At 36.4% G+C, this 22,494-nt stretch overlaps 1 protein-coding gene across 1 annotated transcript; it reads right to left on the minus strand.

Moving 5' to 3' along the window:
• Positions 1-1,251: 1,251 nt before the first annotated feature.
• On the minus strand, positions 1,252-22,271 carry LOC127634144 (meiotic recombination protein REC8 homolog). The gene is made up of 18 exons (XM_052113539.1): positions 22,061-22,271; positions 21,763-21,831; positions 21,177-21,319; positions 17,662-17,737; positions 17,367-17,487; positions 15,755-15,815; positions 15,592-15,659; positions 15,171-15,252; positions 14,796-14,877; positions 13,960-14,128; positions 13,631-13,771; positions 5,263-5,335; positions 3,681-3,847; positions 3,472-3,520; positions 2,631-2,706; positions 2,292-2,408; positions 2,050-2,156; positions 1,252-1,352 (listed from the first exon to the last, which is right to left on the minus strand). Exons 1-18 carry the CDS (start codon positions 22,114-22,116, stop codon positions 1,276-1,278), a joined length of 1,734 nt encoding a protein of 577 aa, XP_051969499.1. The 5' UTR covers positions 22,117-22,271; the 3' UTR covers positions 1,252-1,275.
• Positions 22,272-22,494: the final 223 nt, after the last annotated feature.

A 22,494-nucleotide genomic window follows, 5' to 3' on the forward strand; every position in this document is an offset into this window, starting at 1 on the left:
CCATGCGCAGTCTAGGCATTGAATGATGTGTTGAATAGTTTCCACACAGATGGTCTACAATTCATAGCATCTGTGCTATGGGCTGGGATATTGGTTGTCCGAGGACAATGTGAAGTTGTTGACCTCACATAGTTTTACAGTGACACTTCATTTGCATGCAAACTACCTAGCCATACAAGTCTATTCTACTTACGTCACTCTTAGTGCAGCAGCAGCATACTATGTTAGCATTCATGTTATTGTGCCCAGTTGCTGCTGATTGAATGCTGGTGTGTTTCATTTGTGAGAAATGTTTCACCACTCTAGTTTAATAGTGTAATGCAAGTCAGGCATGAGATCATGACCTCTGAGATCACTGTCAGCATAGCACAATTATATGATTTCTGCTTACAGGGTAAATTGTTACACTGATCCAATATGGCCCCCCACAGAATGCAATAGATAGGCGGTAATTGTAACTTATTTTTTTGTAACTAAACTCAATTGATAGAAAACATGTCATTCTATACCCAAAGATCTTTATTGGCCTTATGACAGAGATGACATGTACACATGTAAAAGAACCTTCATTTCTGTCATGTGATGGATGACTCAAACAACAGGAGCGTAGAATGTAATCTGACAACTGACAACAAATGCTGGTAACCTTCCATAGCACATATAACAGAAACACATAATGAACATCACTTTTGATTGCATTTTTAGTATGTTAGTCTATTGCAATAGCATTTCAACATTTTGTGGGTGATTAACTAAACATGTCTCACATGACAAGAAAACAGCTAAACCTAACTCTTTTACACAACTTTTTCTCACTTTACATTTAAAAAAAAAATTGTTTAAAAAAGAAATATAAAATGTAAAGATTTTTAAATAGATATTTAAAAAGTTTTTTTTAAAACAGGTACTAATAAATTCATTTAAATATATAAAAACCAAACCATTACAAACATACAAACAAGTTCATATATTAAAACAAAAATGATTTTAAAAACATTAAAATTCATAAAAATGTAAAGATAAAAATTACAGCAACTGATTGTTGTGTTTTGATAGAATATTCCCAACATTATCAAAAAGTATTTTAAAATGAAATAATTTCTATTTGCTCTGTTTTATTTGTGAATATTTCATATTTCTAGACTATAAATGATGCTAACAGTGTGTGTGTAAAACAATATTCTAGTCCCAATTTGCTAGTGATCTAGATTTGTTTTGTGTGATTGAGTGTGTGTTCAAAAGTCAGTATGTTTGCACTTAAGGTGTGTATCTTCTTCAGTGGTCCATGGTAATGGTGATCACTCCAAACGGTTCAGTCTGACATGCACTTAGTTTCTGAGCACAGATCAGCTCTGTAGAAGAAACAAATCATATACAACAATAATCTCATGAACCATGCATCATCCTGAGAAAATGCCTTAATGGAAGTATTTTAAGCTGTGAATATCTCAACTGAATCAACTGTATAATTCAACAATTTCATCATTAAAAATTCAATAATAAATATTAACCTTCCAAAATTCAGCTCTGATTGTTTTTATTATATCTTGATTATTAAACAGTAATATTCAGTCCATTATATTTCACTTTGCAAATTCACCTCTAAAATTTCTAATTTGGTTGGAAATTTTATTTTGTACATCCTGGCATTGCCAGAAAAGCAGTAGAGTGCCGATGCACAATCTTCACTCTCTGCTACTGGGCTTCACCACTAAGTGGTGCAATCGGGTGTTGATGAAGATCAAGAGCAACAGAGAGATGGCATGGACATTTGCCAGTTTAAAAAAAAAATTATTCAACTAACTTGACAATAAACAGAATAATTTCTTTAGTTTGACACGCCACTTTACTATGTGTATCATCTTCCGTTTTAATGTACAACGGTATCTGAGTGATGCAAAATGTCCAATCATATGAAATATAGCATAACCAAAAAAAAAAAATAAATGCAAGCACTGATAATGCAATGCATTTATTTTTCAATTAGTGCAATTCAGCGTGCTTTTTATTTCCAAGACATTTGTCATTAATATTCTTCCATTGCCTCACCCAGGATTTTGTAGAACAGATGAGCTGGAGTTCTTCGGTCTGCCTCTGGGGGCAGCAGTGAGTGAAAGGAGACCTTTCCAGAGTGCTTGATGAAACTAATGATCAATCTGTGGATAGAAACAATGACATGCACCCTTCACAATGGTCAGTTTACACACACTGTATATGCAGCAGACAGTCTGAGCAAGATCGGCAAGCAATCTGTGGGTGTTCTGTCTGAGGCTGAGATTAATCTGCATTACCTGAGGAGCTCAGAGGTGGTGATATCTCCTTTCTTAGGCTCTGTCTCTCCCTGTGGCAGTTCAACATTCTCTTCTAATATCACCTCCATAGAGACAGTAACCTCTTCAATAGGAGACCTAAAACCACATAACTTGAATTTCATAAAATCTTTTAATGCTTGCTTGTAAAGTGTTCTTGTTACAATATGAATAGTCTCCATCATGCGGCATGAGTAAATGTGCCCGAAAGACCATTTGACATACAACTACAGTACTGAATATGACACATATTCTTATTGTTTAGCAACTGCCTCTCAGTAATAACATGCATTCTGAGTTTTTCCTTTTGTTATTTCTCACCATCTGCCGATAGGAGTAATGAGGTCATTCTGAGACTTGTCTCCTTTAGACATATCCAGTGGCACGTCTGAGCTAGCTGCAAAGACACATACACACATGGGCATATCATGCATTCATTTATGAATGTTGGAGACACAAAATATAGTTTGATTGACATCTTAAGCCATGGTAGAGCAACTACAGGTGTAGTTCATCACATTAACTTAATAAACACTAATTTAGACAACCAAAAAATTGTCCAAATACTTTGAAAAGTATACCTCTTGGTTTATACTTAAAAACCTTACAAACATCTTTGTGCAAAATGTTTTGCTTGATAAATGTGATTGTGCTACAGTATCTTGATATTGTTTTTTGTATAATCAAAAGACATTTATGCATTATTAATGTGGGTTAAGTGTCCAAATACTTTTGAGGTTATATAATAACCATATAAGAAAGGCATCAATCCTGACTTTAGGTTTCATAATATTCCTAACGTTCAACATATTTTCCTTCATTAAACATAATCAATATACAATATGATCTGGGAGCTGTCACCTTTATGTAGTAAATCTTAAGTAAAATGTTCAGTACATTACATACATTTATCCAAACAGTTAAATGGAAATCTGACCATATGGGTTCAATATACATAGTCCATTTAGTCCATATCAGAAAAAACTTCTTTCTGAGAATTAGAGACTTTTTATTTTTTATTTTTATGTTTTTTAATTACATGTATTAACATGTATTAAGTACCTATCAATTCATCAACAGCAGGAGGGCTCTGGCTTTAATCTGGGTTTTTGGTTTTACAATCATAAAAAAAATCTTTTATCTTTTAGTGTTTGGTTCTCACCTGAGAGCTCAGACAGAACCAGAGCAGACTCACCAGACTCCCTGACCACCTAAACTTCCACAAAAAAACAAGTGATAAACAAAACAGGGTTAAGTACTGTAAAAGCTCCTAAAATGTGTGCACTTTGACGACTGTGAACCAATAAATAAAGTTCTGTCTCTGACATGACCAGATAAGCATCCACCATTGGAAGATAATTATTTCTTCACCTCTCTACTAGACTCCCTGCTCCTCTCCTTTTCAAACATTCCTCTTTCTCTCTCCATTTCTGACAGCTCACTCTCCTCCTGTGCCTGTCGTTTCCTTGAGGAACGGGGAAGGGTAGGAAGAATGCTGCGGCATTTCCACAGTGACTGGAGGTCAGGGTGAATGAGCACTACATTGCAAGAACCAGAGTCATGTCAATTATATTAAAGGATGTTTGCTAATCTGGGGTTGTTTGTGACTTATTAAAACTGCTGAGCCTTTTGATGTCCAATGGTTTCATTTTGAAGATCTGCTACACTGTTAAATTTTTGTCCAAGCAGCTGACACATTAAACCTGGTTTATACTTGAGAAAGCCGCTGTTCGTGAGAGTTTATACGCACAATGTGACATCATTGTGGCGTTCGCCTGGCCTCCGTAAAGCTCCTTTTTGTGAGGTCGTGCACATACCAATTTTTGTACATTTTTGCAGTGTATGCACACTGCAAATAATTCGAGGAAAGTGGCAGGGAAGATGTGCCTGTGCTTTTGAGGCAGAGTAAATCTACTGCAAATAATGTTAAAAAGACTGTAAAATCAACTGTTGCAGCTCCTTAGTTGTTCTTGTGTAGAAACATAAGTAATCCTATTTATCCACTACCTTTTGCACACTGAATAAAAAGATCTAAACAATACACAAAAGTATTATTACTGAACAGCTCTTGTTTATTTTATACTGTGTAAAAATTTTGTTTAAATGTAAACGTCATACAAATATTTTTTATGTAAAAGTCATCATTTCGATTAGGCTCTAAAACATAAAACTAGTATCTTAACAGTAAACATAGTGCTTGAGTTTAGCCACAGACAAACAGAGTTTCTTTATAAAAGTGTTTTTGTTTTGTTCACCTCTTTCATATGACCAGCGAACATAAACCATTTATTATCATTCCTGGCTAGATAAATGTAAAGCTCAGTAAAGCTCTTCTTTGCTGCTGTATCCTGCTGGATAAGCTAATATTTTCTCTGCACTGCTGCCTGTCGTTTGGAGAAGAGTGCAACTGGGTTGCGCGTCAAGTATAAATGCCTCGAGACTTGTGTGATCAAGACAAGCTGTGGTGCCAGGCAAATGTATGAACAAGGCTTTGGCTTTCCTATTTTGCTAATAAATATTTGATCTGTATAAGTGTTGGAGCAAAACCTAGTTTTCTAGAGCTGTGACATTATGATAAATATCTAAAAGAAATAGTTCACCCAAAAGTGAAAATTCTTTAATCAACCTCATGTTGTTCCAAACACGTATTCATTACTTTCTTCTGTGCAACACAAAATAAGATTTTAGTCACCATTCACTTACACTGTATAGGAAAAAGATGCATTGAAAGTGAATGGTGACTGAGAATAACATCCCCTTTTGTGTTCCATGAAAGAAAGAAATTCATAAGGATTTGGAACAACCCATGGGTGAGTAAATGATGACAGAATTTAAATTTTTGGGTGAAATAACCCTATAAGTTGGAGTCACGTATAAACAAGCCATATTCTCTGATATCTATTCCCATTTTTTGGAGGTGTACAGTCCACAGCATAAGGGTGTTATGACGTACAGTTACATGGTGTGCTGAGCAGAACTGCAGCTGGTGCCTTCAGGGAGGTCGGAACACGTAGGAGTACATCAGACTATGGAATAAAAGAAAGACAGAGACAGATGGCCAAAAATAGACAGAGAAATAAACAAAAGAGAGAGACATAAACAGAGAGTATTGGGACTTTATTAGTCCTTTAATTTATCAAACAAGTCTTGATTTATAATATAAGCAAATCACCATCAGATCAGTAAGGGTGGGGGAAATAATCAAATCACAGATGCAGTGTGAATCATGATTCTTTCTCAAATAATACTGCATCCATAAAAATTCATAATTAGAATTTAAAATAAATGAGTAATAATTTGAAATTCATACACAGGACAAAGCATACAGGTGTGTGCAATACTGATAAAATTGCTCAGAGCTGTATCTACACATACTACAAAAAAGTGTTTACACAGTGGTGTGCAAACAAACACACATAGAAGCCTTCTGAAAGCTATTTAACAATGCTATGAGGCAGCATTTCATTTACACAGAAAACGAAAACCACAGAGCTCTTATTTTAGGTACTGTTCCCGTTTCTATTGAATTTGTATTTAGCTTTCTATCTATCTGTATTTAGCACAATGTAAAATGTGGTAATCTCAATTTGTTACCTCAGGGAGTATCTTCTATCTGAATTAACCTTAAAATGAGTTTTAGTTAGGGATGTACCGATATATTGGCTGCTGATATTTATTATTACAATTACTGACCAAATAAAAAAAAAGCGCTATATAAGTGCAGACCATTTACCAAATACAAACTGGAAAGTTAATAAACAATGACCCCATCATTTTCCCTTTTCAATATAACTAATATAACATTAACCCTGTCCCTGACTACCATGTCACTCCTGTTTATCACAACTGTTTGCTGCTAGCCAGCTATAGTTTCCCAGTGTAGTCAGTAATGTAGCAGATTGAAAGGTAAACATCAGAGCATCTTTTTGCACAACAGACAACAGTGCGGTGGGGGATTGTGTCTGTTGAGTGTTGATTTCATGCTATGTTGTTACCTAGTTGGTGAGACACAATGCTGGTCCAACTTTTACTCTCTGTAACAATGAGCTAACTAGCTAACCATGTAGCTACTTTCATTGCTTGTCAGCTGAGTGGCAGCTAATGTGTAAACATGTATTGACCAAACTGTTTTGTTCAGGATTCACAGTTTGGTACCCCGTTCAACCAAACAATTCCAGTCATTTATAAAATGTAATATTTAAAAGTCTGGTTTTCCACCGTTGAAAGTTTCACCTGAACTTGTATATTAGAATACGGTGTAACACCGCTGCCGCTGTTTTTCTCTTGTGTCGGCAGGTGTAAATGCTTCTTGTTTTAGAAGACTGTTTCTTGACTGGCAGTATTAAAATAGTCAGCATTTGACTGATATTAAAAAGTACTAATGTTTATTTAGCTATTTATTTTATTTGTATTTATTCTTTATTTTAATGGTCAGCATTTGACTGATACTAAACAGTACTGATGTTTATTTAGCTATTTATTTTATTTGTGTTTATTTTATCATTGTTCATTTCTAGAATTTGTTGACAATGAATAATAACAATGTCAAATATTCTTTGATAAAAATATTTCTTTAAGAAAGCAGCCTTCTGTACCTTTGCATAGTCATATCGGTGCAAAGTTGGTGAACAATACACATAGAAATTGTCTGTTTTCATTCCAGCTCACAAATTAACTATATCGGCCACCACATTGGTAAATTTCCCCCCTCTAAAACCGGTATCGGTCTCAAAAATCCCATATCGGTCAGGAGTTTCAACATTTAGCGCTTCAGTCAGCGCTGTGTGAGCAAGCGGTGCCCTCTAGTGGTCTGGATGGGATAATCCATTGTCCATTATACTACTATAACACAGAATTCAAAAGGAGTTTTTGTAATTTTGTTTTAAACTCTTTATTTTTCCATGATTTGGTTGACATTTTGGTGGAATTGCCCAACATATGCACGGTATGAATTTGTAATGTTCTATCATACAGTATAAAATATATACATTTAAAATGTGAGTTCTGTTGTTTTTTAGAAGTACAAAATAACGTTTCAATATCAATAATCATGTTATCAGATTTTGTTATTTTTTTCTTTTGTGTTCTATTTATCTTTCATTGTGGCTCTCTTTAAAATTTTGGCATGTCATGAGTTCAACAGATCCAATCCATTATAAAATAAAATGATTTATTGTTAGAATGGTAAAAACAATACTCTTTGTACATATTTAAAGCATTATTCATAAATAAAACAGTGATCTGATATCAAAATATTGTAGGTGGCAAAATATCTGTATTGGCCAAGCACAAAAAAGTAAGAAAATGTACCCCCTTATCCCTATAAACATTAGTTAACATGAACTGTCAATTAAAACAACTTCTAGGGCATTTTTCAATCTTGGTAAATGTTAATATTAACATATATTAAATTTTTTAAATGTAAAGTTATATATGTTAACATAATGCACTAGGAACTAACATGAACAATTGTATTTTTGTTGACCAACATTACAACAAGTTTTAACAAATAGAAGTTAAACCTTATTGTAAATAATTCTTGACAAACTGGGTGTTGTTATGTCACACTCTGTCTCCCTCATGTTTTCCTAAGGACTCTTATTTTGAAGTTTTCTCCTAGACTACATCTCCCAGAATCCACAGGACTCATCACTTCCATCTGTTTACAATCCTCCTCACCTGTCCTCCATTCCATCATCAGTCAATGTTTGTATAAATACCCTCCTGTTTTGTTAATGTCCTTGTCCGTCCTTGACGTGTTTTGTTATTTTATGATGTTTAGCGTTATTGTTTGTTCCACTCCAGCGTTTATTATTAAAAGATTGAAAGTATCTACTCCTGCATTTTCTCTCCAAGAACCCAGCTTTTCATAAACATTGGATGACCTAATTTGTCCACACTGCTGCTAGATGGCGCCACTAGCTTGTGCATCGCTGACTGAAGCAGAAAATACAGACTGTTTTTATTGCAGTTTAGTAATCACTAATAATTAATCAAGCAAGAACATATTATGGTTTAAATTTTAATTCAACCCATACTGCTCCGTTAACAGATATCTTACCAATATTTAAAACGTCAACGTTTTCCCTCAACATGTACTGTAAGTGCTGCTTTTACAGTTGTCACAAAAATTAGACAATATGACAACAAACAAATTTAATATTACATGTTCTTAAGAGTGCCGACCCCATTTAATTCTGTGGCTAGTATTATTTCTGGATTGTGTATTTAAATTCACAAGAGATTTTACAGAGAGTTGTCTCCCAAAAACTCATGTACTTTTTTTTTTTTTTTTTACACCCATAACCCAAGTTAATTTTCCAATCTAAATGGGGAAAAAGCTTGTCTAGACTGAACATTTTCTAATGTCTAGATCACTGAACTACTGTATATATTATAGATCAGTAGTTTGATATTCTGGCAATGAACATTTCAGGATTTTACTGCAAATATCACGTCAGTAATGCTGGAATAGCCCCTAAACAATGGCAACTTTTAAACTTTTAACCAACTTTTTTTTATTTATTTAACCTTTATTTAACCAGGAAAGTCCCATTGAGGTTAAAAACCTCTTTTTCAAGGGAGTCCTGGCCAAGAGGCAGCAAAAACACAATCAATTACATTTATAAAGGTTATACAACACAAATAATTAAAAACATTTACAATTTAAACAGGTCAATTCAGGTTCTCTCAATCTGGACTTAAAAGCATTTAAGGAAATGAGTTCAGATAATTTCAAGTCTTTTTGCAAAAAGTTCCATGCAGAAGGAGCGGAGTAGACAAAAGCCCTTTTCCCCAGTTCTGTTTGGGCAAATGGAACAAAGAGCAGCAAGTGATCATTTGATCGCAATGAATAAGAACCAACACTTCTCCATGTGATTAAACTACTGATGTAGGATGGCAACAGACCAAGCACGGCCTTATAGATAAAAATATGCCAATGCCCTGATCTCCTGTTGGACAACGATGGCCATCCCACTCTGGAATATAATTCACAATGATGGGTCAAATTGTTACAATTCGTAATAAATCTCAGAGACGCATGATAAACAGTGTCAATCTTATGCAGACATTGTGCTGAAGCGGTCCTATACACCAGGTCACCATAATCTAAGACAGATAAAAATGTTGCAGTGAGTAGCTGCTTTTTTGCTTTAAAAGAAAAACAAAATTTATTTCGAAAGAAAAAAGACAGTTTAAGTTTGAGTTTCTTCACAAGGTTGTCTATATGAGGTTTAAAAGTGAGAGCATCATCAAGCCAAATGCCAAGGTACTTACAGTATAAAAATGAACCACCTCTATGACACTTCCAGTCAAAGTGAACACAGAAGGAGGAACTTTATAAACCTTCTTAGTATTACTAAACAGCATCAGCTTGGTCTTATCAGCATTGAGAACCAGTTTAAGCTGCATAAGCGTGTGTTGAACCACATCAAAAGCTTTCTGCAAAGACTCAACCGCTTTAGCTGGGGACGATCCAAAACAATAAATAATCGTGTCATCAGCATAGAAATGCATATTAGCATCCGACACATTTTGGCCCAATTCATTTATATACATAATAAACAGGAGAGGACCCAATATTGAGCCTTGTGGCACCCCCTTGTGGACCTTCACTAATGCAGAACATAGACCATCACATTTAATACACTGAGTCCTGTCACTCAGATAATTCATGAACCAGGAAGCTGCACAATCAGACAATCCCAAACAAAGAAGCCTATGCTTTAAAACCGCATGGTCCACTGTGTCAAAAGCTTTCGACAGATCAAGAAAAAGTGATGCACAGAATTGCTCTCTATCAAGGGCGACAAGTATGTCATTAATTACTTTTGTAACAGCAGTGATGGTACTGTGCTTTTTCCTGAAGCCTGATTGCAGTTTAGAGAGAAGTTCATTTGAGTATAAAAACTCTTTTATTTGGTCTGAAACAAGGGATTCTAAAATTTTTGACAAAACACATAAATTAGATATAGGCCGATAGTTAGTTAATACTGCTGGATCACCTCCTTTAAACAAGGGAGTAACAAAAGCTGACTTCCAAACTGATGGTATTTCATTATTTTGAATTGACAAATTAAAAAGAATTGTAAGGGGCTCAGCAACAAAATCAGCCGCCTTATTCAAAAAATAAGGCTCTATTAAATCTGGTCCAGGAGGTTTTCTGAGATCTAACGCTTTAAGAGCTCCATGCACCTGCTGCAAAGTAAAAGAAACAAAATTAAAAAGCTCTCCAGAAAACACTGGGGAGTATGTGCATGGAGTGACAGCGACTACTCCTGTCGACTCGGACAGAGAACCAACTGATACAAAATGCTCATTAAAGCAATTTAAAACATCAACTCTGTCGTAGACTGGGAGAGAGTTTTTAAGACAAATTTTGGGAGGGCTTCATTACTTTTATTCACAGATAGAGACTTGATGACTTTCCAAAATTTCTGTGGATTATTGAGATTTTCACTTGTGACTGATAAATAATATTCTGATTTAGCCTTTTTAATAAGAGAGGTACATTTGTTTCTTAGTTGTCTGAAAATGGACCAGTCAGTGGCAGAATCACCATTTCTAGCTTTAGCCCATGCCACATTTCGCTGATGGATAATGTCTGACAACTCTGGAGAAAACCAAGGGTTTTCCGTCCCTTCACTCTGTGCTTTGTCCAAGGAGCATGTTTATTTACAATATTCTCAAAATTCTCCTTAAAAAGTGTCCAGGCAAGTTCAACATCAGGCAACAGGCCAAGCTGTCCCCAGTTAATCAAAGATAAATCATGATGATAGGCTTGTTCATTAAAATTTTTCAAATTTCTCTTTCTAATAATTTGCGATTTACATTTGGGTATTTTACTGCCTCTCGAAGTAGCAATAACACAATGATCACTCAGATCATTACAAAAGACACCCATAGATAAAAATTTATGAGGGACATTTGTTAAAATCAAGTCAATTAAAGTAGATTTGTCAGGATTTTTGAGATTAGGCCTTGTAGGTACATTTACCAACTGGCTAAGACTGATAGAATCACAGAAAGATTTAAATTCATCAGAAACAACATTTAGCCAGTCCCAATTCAAGTCCCCGGCCAATAAAAGTTCCCTATAGTTTAGTCTGGACAAAAGAAGCTTTAAAGATGATAAAGCCTCCCTGGAGGCCGATGGAGGTCTATAACACCCCACAACAGTTATTGAAAGGGACTTAAATATTTCAACATTTAAGGCCAAAAACTCCATTTGCCTACAGAGAGACTCAGACAAAACAACTGATGCACCAAATCTTGACTTAACATAGATAGCTACGCCACCACCTTTCTTCAGCCTGTCACTGCGAAAAACATTATACCCATGTACTTTTATATCTTCATTTGTAATTGATTTCTTCAACCATGTTTCCGAAATTATCGCTATGTCTGCATCTGTAGATTCAATCCATATTCTAACCATGTCCATTTTGGGTAGTAAACTGCGAACATTTAGATGAACAAATTTAAGTCCAGGCATTGATTTAAATTCAGCAGGGGTCGAAACACATTGCAAACAGGGGCCAGGATTGGGCTGCACATTTCCAGATAGAAGTAGGAGTAGTGTAATAATCAATCTGCACCTCACAGCATATTTTAAAGCTGGCCTATCATATGCTGAAACCAGGTAATGCCTGTCATTAATTGAGAAAGACAAATTATACAAAGCAAAAAATTTTTGCAATTTAGGCAAATCCCAATACAAATCCATCCAGAAGTCCAGGTTCCAACAAAAGTGTAATGGTTCCTGGTGCATGTCAATACTGGTTTTTGTGCCACTATAGTAGGTTTCCTGTATGCCCACCATATTATTAAAACAACTCACCCTAGGATCAGTGCCCGGTTTCAAGTTCCAAGTGACCAACAGGGATAATAAAATTAGAATTAAAAAAGATGCCATCGTCATTAATTTACTAATAGTAAAGATGACTAATAACAGTACCAGTTTATCTTGTCGAGTATGGCCCAGCTTCCAAAATGATGTTTCTGGCTTAGGCTTGTTAACCCAAGCTCCAGGAGAATGTAGTAGGCCAGGCCCGTTAGCCTAGCCTCCAGGAAGATGGGTGAGACCCAGGCTGGTTTGCCCAAGCTCCAGAAAAATTAAGCAAGCCAGGCCCGCTAGCCTAACTCCAGGAGTATGTAGCAGGCTCAGGCTGGTTAGCCCAGGCTCCAAAAGAATGTAACAAGCTCAGGCTGGTTTGCCCAAGCTCCAATGAGGATGTAGCAAGCTCAAGCTGGTTAGCCCAAGCTCCAAGAAGATGTAGCAGGCTCAGGCTGGTTAGCCCAAGCTCCAAGAAGATGTAGCAGGCTCAGGCTGATTAGCCCAAGCTCCAAGAGGATATAGCAGGCTCAAGCTGGTTAGCCCAAGCTCCAGGAAGATGTAGCAGGCTCAGGCTGGTTAGCCCAAGCTCCAGGAAGATGTAGCAGGCTCAAGCCCGTTTGCCTAGCTCTGTTTAGCCTGGGCTAATAGGATCAGTAAGATCAGGCTCAGGTTAGCAAAGTTAGCTCAGAGCAAAGGTGTAGTGTCATTTTTAAACTCATAGTAGTCCACAATCTTCTTAAAAGTTCAAGATGAAATTTCCATATAAATTACTTGTACAACTTGAAAACTACAACTTAAAAGGAATAAAGTACTATAAAATCCATTTAAATGAAATCAATCCAGAGAGAGACACTGAGCAGACCTTAGACTAGCTGCCATCTTGGATTTTTTGGGGTAGAACACTTTTAACATGTTTCTATCCAACCATTTTATTTCTCTTGATTAATTGAAATAAATGTATTTAAATAAATGTATATAATGAAGTCATGACGGTGAAAATCAGGAGCTTCCAACTTGCATGTTTTCAACGAAGTGTGTGCATAACGTAGAAGCAGCAGTGAAGTTTGAGTGAGTGTAGTAGTTCCGAGGGAAGTTTGAATGACACATGGACATTGTCGATAAGACCTTAACCCCATGAAATATGAAATATAATTTCTGGATTAATCTGGAAGAATCACATCCATGTAATTTAGTAGATGTTACCACATGAAGCACATGTGATTTTTTTAGGTTAACGTTTTTATTCAGTGCAGACATATTGTAATTCGGAATTTATAAGGAATCAACACACAGAATTGAAAGGCTCCACCTTACCGCAGTCAAGATTTGCTCCCATACACTGTTGCTATTGTGATGTATCGAGAATCGTTTTGTAATCACATTGTGACTCCCTGAATCGAAATGGAAATCCAGTGTAATCACGAGATGCCTAAAGATTCCTAGTCCTTCTGATTAGATCTGTTTTCTAACACAGAGCTCCTACCAGAGAATGAGTTTCAATCAGAGGATTGTTGATTTGTTGTCGCATGGCATCCTGGGTTATCTGTGTGTGTTGGTCGGCAAAGAGAAGTTGTCGTTTGCGACCTTGTCTCTTTGAAGGCACAGGTCCGTCCAACAAGAGGGTCTGAGAAAAGGGAACATAAAAAGAAAAGAAAGAATGAGAGGTCATTAAGACAGCAGCACATTGTTGTGGATTCAAGTCAATGGAATTTTCTTTCTACAGTAGCTTTCACGCTTCAAACCGCATTTGGATTATGTACCACTAGAGGATAATGGGCAAGGTAATGTGGACATAGCTTTACACACACACACCTCGCTGGAGCGCTCCATCTCTTGTGCTTGCTGTATGTCTCTCTCGCTGGCCTCGGTGGTTGGTGGCATGGTAAAGGGGGGAGGGGTCATCTCCATAGTGACCCTATCTAAGGTGACCTCTGTAGGACGTCCAGTCCCCTCGTCCATGATGCATGCACTGTTCTTCAGTCTGCAAACACCCAGACATTAAGCAAATATGCAGTATCAGCGATTTTTCAAAACAAACAAGTGTATGAACCATTATTGGGAAACCCTGTAAGGACCAGTTCTCCAGGCAAAGATTACCAAAATTTGAATTAAACTGGTTAAAAGTCCAGTAGATTTTTTTTATTTCAGTTTTTAAATGTTTTATTTGAATTCAGTCGTTCTTTTTTTTTTTTTTTACCATTTTCCACACTCTCTCTGATTTGTTTAGAATTATAATGACTATTTGTGCTGCGGTCTTCTAAGTACACATGTAAGTATGTAAAAGTAAAAAAAAAAAAAAAATCCTTCAAATAATAACTTTTTGCAAAACTTGCATTATATTGTGACAGGATTAAACATCAATCTGTATTGACATTTGCAACTCAAACTATTATGGTTGGAGTTGGAATGATCAGGGACCTTGACAAAAAAAATATATACTTCAGACACTCATTTTGATTGTACAATAGGAATCCTTTGAAAGGGAATGCAAATCGGCAGATGTTACAAACCCAGGAAAATCACATGGTTTGGAGGACTTAAAGTAACAGTATGTTCTCACAGTACAATTCATCTTTCATTTCAAAACATCAAAGCAATTTTTAATTTCTCACAATATTTATTCTCAGATTTCTCTTTTTGTTACTCACTGTTCTATGGAGATCATAGCAGGCTCTATCTCCCCTGATTTCTCCATCTCTGTCACCCCCTCTCTCTCTCTGTCTTCCTCATCTGAGGGAGTATACAGGAAAAGATGAGACAGTCATAGTAATCCGTTTCCCGGACATGTCCTCTTTTTGGGACCTGAAAATGGCATATTTACATACTATCCATATAAAATATTGTGTTACAAGCACAGAATGTCAGCCAAGAGTTTTTAATAAAATGTAATCTTCAGGGTTGTACATGGGCACAGCAGGAGAACTGAAAAGTGCTTTTTTAATGGTATCTGATCTTATGGTCACACTAATTTAAGTGCCTATCCATTTGTCTGTCTATGACATCCAGTTTACTACCATCCTCACCTCCAAGGTGGAACTGATCTTGTTGTTCCATGAGCATGTCTATCTCATGAGCTGTGGCCTCAGGTAACTCTGCCCCACCAAACTGACATTATGATCAGAAAAATGAGAACAGTAGAAACACAGCATTGGACAACAGAATATGAAGTGGATAATTAAATAAAACAAGAGGGAAAAAGAATTATCATAATATCAATGAGTAATATGCTCCTGGTCATCTGTTATGTAGGTAGATGATCAGTTTTTATATAACACCACACACTGTTGAGTTAATTTTGTGGAGGCAAATAGTACAGAAGTTGCATCAAGCATTTGGTTTTCGCAAAGGCTGTAAACAAAGACTCAAATATAGATCTTATGCGATTTATATTGGCTATTTGGAGAAGTGAGAGGCATTTACGCAGACCGAAAATTAGTCATTCACCTCAGCTGGAAGCACAGGCACCAGCAATGCGTCTTTGATGGTGATCGATTCAGGAGAAGCAATGAGGCCTTAAAAGGGAATGAGAGAAAGCCAGAGAGAAAGTCTGAGAACCATAAAGAGCAACTCTTTGATGCACATCAGTTGCAATGTTTCAAGTTCTCACCTTTAGCTGCTGCAATTTCCTTTCTGACCACCAGAGAGGAGGCCTCCATTAACAGCTTGGACTGCCAATAAACAATAAATACAGTCATGGTTGAATGGCTCAGAATGGATTGCAAAGGACTCATGTGGTTTGTTTGTGCTAAATTCCCTTTCATGTATTCTAGGTATGAGATGGAAGTGAATGAGCGTGTGAGAGTCAAATGTGTATATGCAACTTCTGTTCATATACTATTCACAGCATTCAACACAACTGAGACAAACTGAGCGCATACATAATCACATGCCTGCATTAAAGTAAGTAATGTTAGAGTGTAACTAACAGTAATATGCTATTTTGCCAGAGTCTGACTGGTTAGAAAAGTAATAACACTCCACTCTTAAACAAGCCACACAATTCGAGGTATCATTCATGTCTGTAGCACAAACAGTGTGCGGTATGTTGTGTGCCAAATTTCAATCAGGGATACAAACTCATGAGAGGTGAAAAAGTTAAGAATGCCATAGCAGGCATTCCACATGTTTATTTTCAGTTATTTTGTTTGTTTGTTCAACACTTTTTGTTATATTTAAAGTGTTGTCAGTCGATTAAAATGTTTAATCGCGATTAATCGCATTTTTGTTAAGATTTTGTATGCTTCTGTGGTAATTAAAACGTGCCTTACATAGGCTGAAAAATACTTGATTTCTATCAGAAGTCCCATCTGTGCTTGTTTTGTACATATAGTGTTAAGAGCTCCTTTCTCCATAATTTTATCACTGACAGGAAATCGTTGAGATAACAACCTCCGTGGCTCTATCATAAGAGAGAATGTCTATGGGACTGGTACATACTATTTTATGCTTAGGTTGTAGGCTCTCTTGGTAGAACAGCGCTGGCACTGTGGCATGAGTGTCATTGTAATGACTCTTCACACCAGTGTTTATGCTGTATTAATGGTAAATGCGTTAATCAAGATTAAAAAAAATAATAAACGTGTTAACATGTTAATTCTGACAGCTCTAATTTAAGTGTTTAGGCTTAACATAACATTTAATAAGGATTTACTTATTTTAATAAGGAAAATATATAAATTTTTACCCCAAAATTGGGCAAATTAGCTTAAGAAAAGGTGACTTTGGGGGCCTGGGTAGCTCAGCAAGTAAGACGCTGACTACCACCCCTTGAGTTCGAAAGTTAGAATCTCAGAGTGTGCTGAGTGAATCCAGCCAGGTGTACATGGGGTAACCTCCTCGTGGTCACTATAATGTGGTTCGCTCCCGGTGGGGCATGTTGTAGTACACATGGGTCGAACGCGGTTCGTTCGCAGTCAGAAAAGTATTTTCAGAAAGGTAATGCAGACGGCCGTGCATGATCCGATCCGGAAAGTGAAAAAATTAAGTATACCTGAGCCTTAAGGGTTAGGGGTTTGTTAACCACCCTATGAGCAATAGTAATAGAGATGTTTGCTTTAAAAGCTCCACTAATAAGAATAGACATGTAAACTTACAAGTAGTTAGGGATGAATAGTATTTTGTGAATGACAGGCCTTCCCATTCTGCAAAAATATGTGGCCATCCTTATTTTCTAGCAGTTAATTCAGGCATAAATGTATACATGTGCTTCATTTTATCACCTGTGGTGACATGTAGGGACTTGGCAGCTCACATTCAACACCCATCACTCCAAAGAATGGTTCCAGTGCCCACTCTCCCTCTTCCAGCTGGAACAGAGAGTCAGGGACATTCAGCACCAACCTAGAAGAAACAACACAATCCCAGCATAGATTCATCAATGACATCTCAAGGTGGATCATAGCAACGGTGATGTTATAAACAACTTTCATGCACCTATAAAGAACAATATGAAAGTCTGTGTCAGAATGAATTACATTAGTGACAAAACATGACAGTGAAGACCTTGAATCTGACCTATCAGTGTCCGGCATGTCAATACACAAGTGTCTCTCTGAGCGAAGCAACCGCTCGATGGTCTGCTGGGCCTCCTCTGTGGAGAAATTAAACAGATACTTTTCAATGAAAAACACATTTGCAGACAATACAATGGAATACTATGCAAGGAAGTTCCATTCTTTACAAAAGGAAAATTTATTAATTGTAATTTAAACTATTAAAATGATAGTTCACCCAAAAACACATCATTTACTCACCCTCTTGTTGTTCCAAACCCCTATGATTTATTTGCTTTGTGGAACACAAAAAGAGATGTTGGGTAGAATGCAACCTCAATCACCATTCACTTTCATTGCATGGAAAAAAGATGCAATGAAAGTGAATGGTTACTGAGACTAATAGCCTAACATCTCTTTTTGTGTTTCACAGAGGAAGAAAGTCGTATAGGTTTGGGACATCATGAGGTTGCATAAATTATTAAGATCCTTCACTAGCAGATGCTACCATCTTTGAACAATTGCGCATGGCTGCACTTCTGTACATACTTCAACATCTCTGATTTCCTTTCTGTGAGATGTGTCATTAACATGAATGCTGTCAATCTCTGCTCACTCAAATTGCTCTCTGATTGGATTTTGCTTATCAGTTCCTTACTAATCTCTAGCAGCACTCAATACATGACAATGTGTTTTATTGTAGACTACAGAGAGAATATTTTAAAACAGCATTAATCGGTTCCTGAGTGCAAACAGAGTTGAAAGCTGTTTTAAATTTTAATAACTGAAGCTGTCAGATCTTTATTCTGCTGAGCAGTGACTTGAAGCAGAAGCCTTTGCAACAGGCTTCTCTGAAACAGACAGCTGATCAATAAAAAAAATGTGGTGAGCTATTTGGCCATCTGTGCATCCCTCATATGGTCACATAAAGGCAGAAAGACTCATTAACACAAGCTGAGAACACTGACGACAATAAGTGTCACATCAAATGCTGATTGAGGATGATTCTTCGCTTATCCTGTATTGCACATTGCAGAAATAACCTGTATTGTGCAAGCAACTTTCTGCTGTTACAGCTGTACCTACAGTAAATTTCAACCATCCCAAACTGTGCTGCAATAAAGATTCTATTCTATTGACTTGTCTATTCTACACTGCATGCCCAATTATTAGGCAAGTGAGTATTCTGATCTTATCATTATTTCCATGCAGATTTTCCAACTCCAAACCATATAAACTTGAATTCTTATTGGATTCAATCGTTTTCAGGTGGTATATATTTGTATAATGAGGGAGGGTGTGGCGAAAGTGACACTCAAGGTGTGCATAATTATTTGGCAGCTTCAATACCTCAATACCAATAAAATGGGCCAAAAAAGACATTTAACTGACACTGAAAAGTCAAATATTGTAAAATGCCTTTCAAACGTATGCAACACTCTTGAAATAGCTAAACTATTGAGGTGTGACCACCGGACAATCAAACATTTTGTTGCAAATGTTCAACTGGGGAACAAAAAAAAAAACGCATGGAGAAGTAAATGCGCAAATTATCTGCAAAAGACTTGAGAAGAATTAAACGTGAAGCTACCAGGAACACATTATCCTCCAATGCCACCATATTCCAGAACTGCAACCTACCTGGAGTGTACAGAAGTACAAGGTGTCAAATGCTCAGAGACATGGCCAAGGTCAAGAAGGCTGAAACATGACCACCACTGAATATATTCACAAGTTGAAGTGTCAAGATTGGAACAAAGAAAGGTTTTTTCTTTTTCAAAGGTTTTATGGACAGATGAAATGATACTGACTCTTGATGAACCAGATGGATGGATGGATGGACACAGGTCACCACTTCGAGTCAGGTGCCAGCATGGTGGAGGAGGGATACTGGTATAGGCTGCTATCATTAAGGATGAGGTAGTTGGACCTTTTTGAGTTGAAGATGGAATGAAACTCAACTCTCAAACCTACTGCCAGTTTCTGGAAAGTACTTTCTTCAAGCATGATGCAGGAAGAAGTCCTCAGCATTCAAGAAGGCCATGATCTTTATGCAGGACAATGCTCCATCACATATATCCAAGTAAACTGCTTTGCTAGCCAGCAAGGGCCTCAAAGATACCCAAATAATGACATGGCCCCCTTCCTCACCTGACTTAAATCCTACTGAGCACTTGTGGGCCCTTCTCAAATGTGAGATTTACAGTGAGGAAAGACAATACACCTCTTTGCACAGCATTTGGGAGACTGTGGTTGCTGCTTCAGCGAAAGTTGATCGTGAACAGATTAAGAAACTGACAGACTCCATGGATGGAAGGCTTATGAAAGTTATTGAAAAGAAGGGTGGCTATATTGGTCATTGAATATTTTCACTGAATGCCAAAAATATTATTTAATTGTCATTTTGGCTAAAAATGCCAAAATTGCAACAAACAAAAAAAAATATATATATTTTTAAGTTTAAGTACAAAAAGTGTACACATACACAAGAGTGTCTGTTTTTCATAAATTATATTTTTTTATGATTATTTCATATCTACTTAAGTTTACTATCACAGGATATATATTTCTTTGTTTATCACAAGAGGAACGAGTACTATATCATACAAATAAATACCATATCACGTTGATTTTGTGTGCAACAATGAATTAATATCAACAATGGTAAATTATCAGTATTCCATATGCGTGCACACATACATAATATAAAACATATACTATTTCTTACTCAAGGTGGCACTGAAGTTTCAGTGATTGACTTGATTTACATTTGACATTGCTATTTGATGAAGAAACAACATTGAAGTAAGCTATAGCAACTGTATCACATGAACAGTATGATATGACTACTGTCATTTAGGTGTAATACTGTGTGACAAGGAGGGGAGACATGGCCAGGCAGCGAGGGTGCACAGGCGATACTAAATCAGCTGATCAGCAGGAGAGCAAGATAAAGGGGAGCCAGGGACGCCAGTTGGAGAGAGAGAGAGACGCACGTGGATGCGCTGCATGTGCGTGTGTTTGATTATGTTTATTTTATGTTGAGTTTCACATTAAACTTTATGTTGACTGTTCAGCCGGTTACTGCCTCCTCCTTGCCCGTCCTTTAACTGTTACATACTGAAATTTTCTAAGTTATACATCTATTTAGACTCAATAAGTGCCTGAGAAATTACTTATGTGTAACTTATGCGAGTCTTATGTGTAACTTAAGTTCAATATGTGTTTGACAGCCAGTTGCATCTCATGCAGTTTCAGTGTGAAAGTAATGAATCTTGTATTAGATTTGTCCTGAGTTACATTTTCTCTTTGATATCTGAAAACAAAACATCAAAATATTTTCTATTCTATTATTTTCTAATTGTCTTGAAAATATTTAGAAAATTGGACACTATCTGGGCATTTATAGATCCATTTTTGTTAGATACTCATGTCGGGTCTCTAAAGACCTGAATATGTAAGAGTGTTTGGTGAAATTCTAATGCATATAAGGGTTAAATACACTCATCATTCCCCCTGTAGACATGATAATCTCACCCAACAAAAAAGCACACTGGCGATGGTAGACAATGATCACGCCATACTGCAGCTGAGAGGAAAGGTAGAGAGAGAAACGGGGCCGGGGAAGACTGGGATGGACAGGAGGAACCTGGACCGTCACATAATCCACAATGTCCTCACTATACACATACAAACACACAGATGATAAACATTTCAAATTATGACATAATAGTGATGAGGCCTCAGAAAAAAATCGTGGGTCCTCTCCACTGATCTATATATATAATATATGTAATATTTGTCCTGAGTTACATGTTCTCTTTGATATCTCAAAATAAAACATCAAAATATTTTTTATTCTATTATTTTGTAATTGTCTTGAAAATATTTTAAAAATTTGACACTATCTGGGCATTTATAGATCAATTTTTGTTAGATACATATTGTTAGATAATTATATATTATATATTTAATATATGTTTTATATATATATATATATATATATATATATATATATATATATATATATATATATATATATATATAGATCAGTGGTCCTCTCACATTATCACCACTTTTAAAAGCTAAAAGAAGATTTATTGTAAGTGTTAAGTGCTTTTACCATGTTCTCCCGACGTTGACTTTGAGATATTCTCTTCTGGATATCCTGATGCCTTTAGTGGCTGCCAACCTGAAAACAAAACAAACATACAAACAAACAAAAACACTTCAACAAACAATATTTTCATTCAACTAGATGTTTTATTATAGCAATGTGTTGACATATTGCTCTAATTTTCTTGTGTAGACCAAAAATAGATTTATCTTAATGTACACTTAATCTAACTGTACATATTTTATACAACTTTAAATATTTTAGGAGTTAATTTTCATTATGATATTAACACTAAAGTGCTTACCAAATAGTAGAGAAACATCCCGTGTGACGCTGAAGTACGTTCGGATAATAAAACATTTTACCTCAGAGTTCAGTTTTCCTCAAATCTGAACAAAATCGATATCAATCTAGGCTGATAACATCTGGTTACACTTTATTTCTGTCAAATGAACAAAGGAATAACGTGAAAAGCAACTAGAAGCGCTAGAGTAATAACTGTTGGGGATTTTTTTTTCCACATTCATTCAGATGAGAGTTTTTGTGAGGATTGATTGACAGGTGAAGGTGGTGTCTCAAAACCTTGTACGCTGTCTACGTAGACAGCATTTTGGCGCGTTTCGAGGCCCCGAAAGCTGTCTAGGTAGGCAGCTCACTAGATTCTAAGCTACTGTCGAAGATACACTGAAATATAATAAATTCGAATGAAATCTCTGGTTTATAACGACGTCCCTTTAA

The sequence above is a fragment of the Xyrauchen texanus genome, chromosome 41 (genome assembly GCF_025860055.1).
Source record: "Xyrauchen texanus isolate HMW12.3.18 chromosome 41, RBS_HiC_50CHRs, whole genome shotgun sequence".
NCBI lineage: Eukaryota > Metazoa > Chordata > Actinopteri > Cypriniformes > Catostomidae > Xyrauchen > Xyrauchen texanus.

What these genes read in the sequence shown, in the direction of transcription:
- LOC127634144 (XM_052113539.1), bottom strand. Translation starts at nt 22,116, where the DNA reads ATGTTTTATTATCCGAACGTACTTCAGCGTCACACGGGATGTTTCTCT. An exon ending in AGATCAGTTCCACCTTGGAG is followed by an intron (nt 14,878 to 15,170) that starts GTGAGGATGGTA and finishes ATACTCCCTCAG; the next exon opens with ATGAGGAAGACAGAGAGAGA. An exon ending in TGATTGAAACTCATTCTCTG is followed by an intron (nt 5,336 to 13,630) that starts GTAGGAGCTCTG and finishes TTTATTCCATAG; the next exon opens with TCTGATGTACTCCTACGTGT.